This window comes from Portunus trituberculatus, chromosome 5 (genome assembly GCF_017591435.1).
Source record: "Portunus trituberculatus isolate SZX2019 chromosome 5, ASM1759143v1, whole genome shotgun sequence".
Lineage (NCBI taxonomy): Eukaryota > Metazoa > Arthropoda > Malacostraca > Decapoda > Portunidae > Portunus > Portunus trituberculatus.
Window position 1 is genome coordinate 10,885,457 of NC_059259.1, and position 6,000 is coordinate 10,891,456.

The 6,000-nt window shown below is 49.6% G+C and overlaps 1 protein-coding gene across 1 annotated transcript in view; it reads left to right on the forward strand.

The window, feature by feature from the left end:
* Positions 1-5,247, forward strand: part of LOC123516193 (abnormal cell migration protein 10-like) — a 148,853-nt gene extending 143,606 nt beyond the window's left edge. Inside the window, 4 exon segments of the mRNA XM_045275386.1 lie at positions 592-783; positions 1,422-1,589; positions 2,094-2,836; positions 2,838-5,247. Of these exon segments, the coding sequence (XP_045131321.1) occupies positions 592-783; positions 1,422-1,589; positions 2,094-2,836; positions 2,838-3,669 (1,935 nt within the window). The 3' untranslated portion in view covers positions 3,670-5,247.
* The last annotated feature ends 753 nt before the right edge of the window (positions 5,248-6,000 follow it).

Below are 6,000 nucleotides of genomic sequence, written 5' to 3' on the forward strand. Positions count from 1 at the left end.
TCTTGGGTTACTTTTTGGTCTGTATGTTTGTTTTGATTGATTTTGTTTTTCTTTTCTTTATTTTTTTTATTTTTTTTTTTTTTTTTTTTTGAGTGGAGTTTTGTGTTAAACTTTTTCTTTTTTTTTTTGTTTTCATTATGGACTTTTATTTATTCGCTTATTTGATTGATTTTCTTTCTTTTTCTTCTAAGGTCATGTTTTGTGTTGTGTTGGGGTCTTTCAATAATGTATGAGGTCTAGATTTTTTTTTCTATTTTTCTTTATCTTCATATGTATCTATTCATTCATTCATTTTTATTTATTTATACATTAATTTTTCGGTTAGGTGAATTTAAGTTTTGTTCTTTGTGTTTTATAATGTGCTAGATATTTCAATAAGTTTGTGAGATGGTCTGTATTCTTACTTTTTAATTATTATTATTATTGCTGTTATTGTTGTTTTGGTATCTTTTTCCAGTTCTCAGTTTTTGGTCGTCTTTAAAGGAATACTGGATCTTTCTTTTCTGTCCCCAAAACTTTTCTTTGATTTAATTTCTCCACTGAGCTTTCACAGTTTCCTCTCCACTCATTCCACCTTTGCTCCACCGGCAGGAATTCTTCTCCAGCACAGGGGTGGGAGTGCCGGAGGTGGAGGGGCATCTGTTCCTCAAGTCGGAGGGGAAGAAGGTATGGAAGAAGTACTACTTTGTGTTGAGGGCGTCTGGCCTGTACTACTGCCCCAAGGGGAAGTCCTCTCGCTGCTCCAAGGACCTCGTCTGCCTCACCACCTTGGAAGTCAATCAGGTCTGTGTGCCTTTGTGTGTGTGTGTGTGTGTGTAGGAGAGTAGATCTGTGTGTGTGTTTATGTACAGCAAAGTGGATGTGTGTTTAGAGAAGAGTAGTGTGTGTGTGTGTGTGTGTGTGTGTGTGTGTGTGTGTGTGTGTGTGTGTGTGTGTGTGTGTGTGTAATTCACTGTTTGATCTGCTGCAGTCTCTGACGAGACAGCCAGACGTTACCCTATGGAATGAGCTCAGAGCTCATTGTTTCCGATCTTTGGATAGGCCTGAGACCAGGCACACATCACACACCAGGACACAACTCCTCGATTACATCCGTACCTACTCACTGCTAGGTGAACAGCACCTACACGTGAAAGGAGACACACCCAAATATCTCCACCCAGCCGGGGAATCGAACCCCGGTCCTCTGGCTTGTGAAGCCAGCGCTCTAACCACTGAGCTACCGGGCTGTGTGTGTGTGTGTGTGTGTGTGTGTGTGTGTGTGTGTGCGTTTACTCCTCACCTTACTTCATTCAACATATCAACATGACTTAACGTCTCCTTAATTTTTTCCATTCCATTTCCTTTCACCTTCATTTTAACCTTATCTTGTATCATCGTGCAATGCTGTGTCTCCATTCCTGACTCTCCTCTGCCTACAGGTGTACTACGGCGTGGGGTGGAAGAAGAAGTACAAGGCGCCCACAGACTGGTGCTTTGCCATCAAACACCCACACCTCCAGGCCAAGAGCAGCAAGTATATCAAGTACCTGTGCTCTGAGGATCCCGAGACTCTTTCACAGTGGGTCATGGGCATCAGAATTGCTAAGGTGAGGCTGGGGAGAGAGAGAGAGATGAAAAGAAATACTAGGAAAATATTTCATGCCCAAAAATCTCCTAAACTAAACTTCAATAAAACATCAGGATGAGAGAGAGAGAGAGAGAGAGAGAGAGAGAGAGAGAGAGAGAGAGAGAGAGAGAGAGAGAGAGTAGTGGTGAGTGATTTGTAAGATTGAAACAGCCAAGATATAATCACAGTGAGAGGAAGAGGAAAAGATTGAAAGATGGAAGGCAGAGATTGAAATATTGGATTGCAAGAGAAGCAGGTTTGAGTTTAGAAGTAAGAGGTGACAGACAGTTGATAGACAGTTGAGATAGAGGACAGGTTGGATTATTAGAACTTAGAATAATTGTTATTAAATAGATCTGGTGTTGGTAGTAAAAGAGGACCCAGATGAGAAATGAGTGTGTGTGTGTGTGTTTAAATACTTCTTAAGGTACATGTGTGTTTGTGAGTGCATTACTTATTGAGGTGTGTGTGTGTGTGTCTACAGAGTGGGCGGCGGCTGCTGGAGAACTACCGTGCGCTGGTGGAAGACTTGGCCCAGGAGGACATCGACATGCTGGCGTCCTCTCGCTCCTTCAGCATTGCGTCCATGGCTGGCGGGGGCGGGGGTGGGGCTGGGCCAGGTGGAGGGGGAGGGGGTGGGTCACACGGCACCTCCCAGGCCACCACACCGTCATCTGAGTCCCGCTCCCTAGACTCCTGCCTGGCCCCCAGCCTGGCGGACGGCGATGACGACGCGTCCTCCTCGGCCGGCTCGTCGTCGCAGGACACGCCGGTGAACACGCTGGGCCGGCGAACGGATGGCCCTCACAGCGGCTCCTCCAGCAGCTCTAGCGGGTGTCTGAGTGAGCGCTCGTGGGCGGGCACGCCGACAGGGGAGCAGGGGTTCGAGGCGGAGTTCCCACCACAGGGCACCATCAAGCGCAAGCCGTCTAACAACCCCAAGCTGCCCCTCACCTCCACCACACGCCTGCTGGTCAAGGAGGTGGAGGGGGAGGAGGTGGGGGAGGCGCGAGGCTCGGCCGTCAGGCAGAGTGTGCGGCGCTCTCTTTCAGAGGAGGTGAGCACACTGAGACGCCGAGCCTCGCAGGGCAGAACTGCCTCCACCACCTCTGTCACACCCAGGGATGATGAAGTAGACTCCCTCCCCCTCCCCCCTCCACCCCCTGAGCTGACGGAGTGTGCTGTTGAGACCCTCCCTCCCCCTCCCCCGGAGCTCCTGGCCTCCACCCTTAGCCTCAACTCTCTTCCCCACCCCTGATGAGGCCTCCTCCCCCATTAACCCCAGTGACCTCATGATGGCCAGCATGACCTCCCTGCCCCCTCCCCTCCCAGCCCACCAAAACCATCTAGTCCACCCAAGGCAACCTCCCGCCACCCCACCTCCCCATGCCAGCCTTCCACCCCATCCCGGTGCACCACACCCCCTCCCCATGGCCTGCCCCTCCCCACCCAAGCCCAAGGGTGTGGGGTCCCCGGTGTATCAGGCTGTCAGCCCTCCCAGCGTGGCCCCCAAGCCCCGCAGGGATTCCGGGGACTCCCCAGCCTATGCCTCCCCACCCTTCCTGGCCGAGCTCCGTGCCCACACCGCCTCTACCCATCCCCCTGCTCCCACCTCACCCCCTCACCCTCCTCACCCTCCTCCCCATGCTGCCACTCTCAACGGTGGCTGGCATCCTGACTCTCCTCTCCCACCACCCCCACCAACACCCCGCCCACCAGACACCCCACAAAAGGCCCCACACCCACAGCATCCCCACATCAACCAATCTATGCCCACACCCCACCACACCTCCACAACACCCACCACCACCACCACACCAAACACCACCACCACCACACCCACCACCTCCACCCCACCAGACACCCTACCCTCCTCCTCCACCCCACCAGACCCCGCCCCACCCCCACCCCACCAGCCGGTGTATGCCCAACCACAGAAGAGTCCACAGAAGAAGGTGAAGCGCATCACCTTCCTGGACGACGTGCAGAACATCCCCCCTGCCCCAGAGTCCCCCACTGGGCGGCCCCACTGCCCCGCCGCTCAGACTCCACCCGCCTGAGCAACCCGGGACGCCTGGACAGCCCCGGCAACAAGGTGACGCCGCCGCGGTCCTTCCTGAACAACTTGCAGCGGGTGATGCAGAAGAAGTGGCAGGTGGCGCAGAAGTGCAAGGACTTTGACAAGATGCCCCATGAGGTGCTGGGCTTCCGGGACCCCATCCTGCCCTCAGAGGCGGAGCGCAATGTGGGGGCCTGGATACAGGAGCACTATGGCAGCCTGTATGAGAACCTCTCCCCCCATGGCCTGCACCCTGGGGCAGCCCAGGGGGAGGACCGGCCCAGCCGGGGCCACAGCCACACCTTGCAGCCCTCCCCGCCCCCCCATAGCACAGAGGACCCCACCCGGGCAGCCCAGACCATGCCCGGGAGGAAGCGGCCGCCCCCACCCCCGCCCAAACGCTCCGATTCCACCCACCTCAGCTCCCGGCAATGACAGCCCAGCCCATAGCCCTCTTGTTAGTCCCCAGGGTACAGCACCCAGCCTCGCCCCCTTCCCTCCCCTGTCCCACCCTGCCCTGTCCTGCCCCATCCTGCCCCCACCTGCAGTCTGACTGGGGCCAGCTGCTGTTGCTGCTTCCATGGCTTGAAAAGTCAGTCAGTCAGTCAGTCAGTCGGTTGCTTTGGTATTTCCATTTGAATATGAATTTATATTTCTTAATGTTCTTATTGATGTCCGAGAAGTTGATGGTAGCATTAAGGAGCGGCGAGTTGTGGTGACAGTGGGATGGTCCTTCCAATGGTGCTACTGTGGCTGGGGACACAGCGGCGGCGGTGGTGGCGGCTGCCCCTTGGTGTGGTGTGGTGGTGAGTGGTGGGTGAGGTGCCTCACAGACACGGCCGGCCTTGGTGGTGGTGCACCGGCCTGGCAGAGAGTGGTGGTGGTGGCATTGGTGTTGGTGACAGACACACACTGGTGACAAGCTGAGATGAACCACAGGGAATAAAACATGAACCCAAACATAGAAAGCTAAACAAATCCAGAAACTTGAAATGTGGTAAACCAGTAACAGACTGCAGCATTAGAGTTAAGGCATAGATGAAACAAAACATAGACAATAAAAGCTTTACTCAGAAACATAAAGTGTGGAAGAACGGAGAAACAAACTGGAATGTATGGAAAATTAAGACATATATGAAACAAAATGTAAAGAAAAAGACAGGAATAAAAAAAAAATTGACATCTAAATAAAATGAAAATGTTTGTATATTATAAAAACAACTTGGAGATTTACAATACTGAAATAAACAATACGTAAGAAAATTAGAATAAGTAAACGAAACACGGAGAGAAAAAAAGAAAAGGAAGCAAAACATAACAAACTAATTAATTGGAGAGGAAAAAATGTCTTGAAATGTTAAAAAAAGTGTATATTGTAAATGGAGAATCAGTTTTTTTAGTATGTTTTTTGTAAAGTGGCGTGTGAACCTCCCTGGTGGTGTGTGACAGACAGTAACGGGAGAGTGATTGAAAGTTTTTTACCATTTTTACTCTACCAAACTCTACCAATTATTTTCTATTGTCTAATGCGTTGGATGATGTGCATATATTACAACTACTACTACTACTACTATTATTACATCGTTATCATTGCTATTTTTTTTTTTAAGGTTCTGTTCTTTTTCTTTATCTGTCTGTCATTATTCATCATTGTTTTTGTTTTATTTCTTTTCCCTCAGCCTGTTTTTCTTTTCTAGTTATGTTTTCTTGTTTTTGGGCTTATTCATTGCATAGCTCTCTCTCTCTCTCTCTCTCTCGTCTTCAATTATTTCATCTTAGTCACCAACCTTACTCACTCACTCAACGACAAACAAACAAACCGACATACATCATCCGTCTGTGTTTACATCCAGGTGACCTTAACTAACCTGGCCTAACCTAACCTGACCTTCCTTCCTTCCTTCCATGTGTTGCTGTTGACTGCTTCCTAATTAGTACCTGTATCTGCTGCCTGGTCACTGGTGGTGTGTGGGGGGCAGGGACCACTCGCCTCACTTCACTCTGTCACTGTAAGGGTCGTTTTGTGTGTGTGTGTGTGTGTGTGTGTATTTGGCCTTGAGGAAGAAGAAAGAGAGAAAGTTTGATGTGGTATGAAGTATTTATTTATTTATTTTGTTCGATTTAGTGTTTTTTTTTTTTCATTATTTTGTTTATAAGGGTGTTTTTTTATGTGTTTGGCTAAGAGGGAGAGGGAAGGTTTCATGTGATATGAAGTAATTATTTTTATTTTATTTTTTATTATTTTTGTCTAAGTGTTTCTTTATAGGTGTGTTGATTTGGCATAGAGGAAAAAGAGAGGGACTTTTCTTTTTCCTCTCTTCTTTTAGCTTTC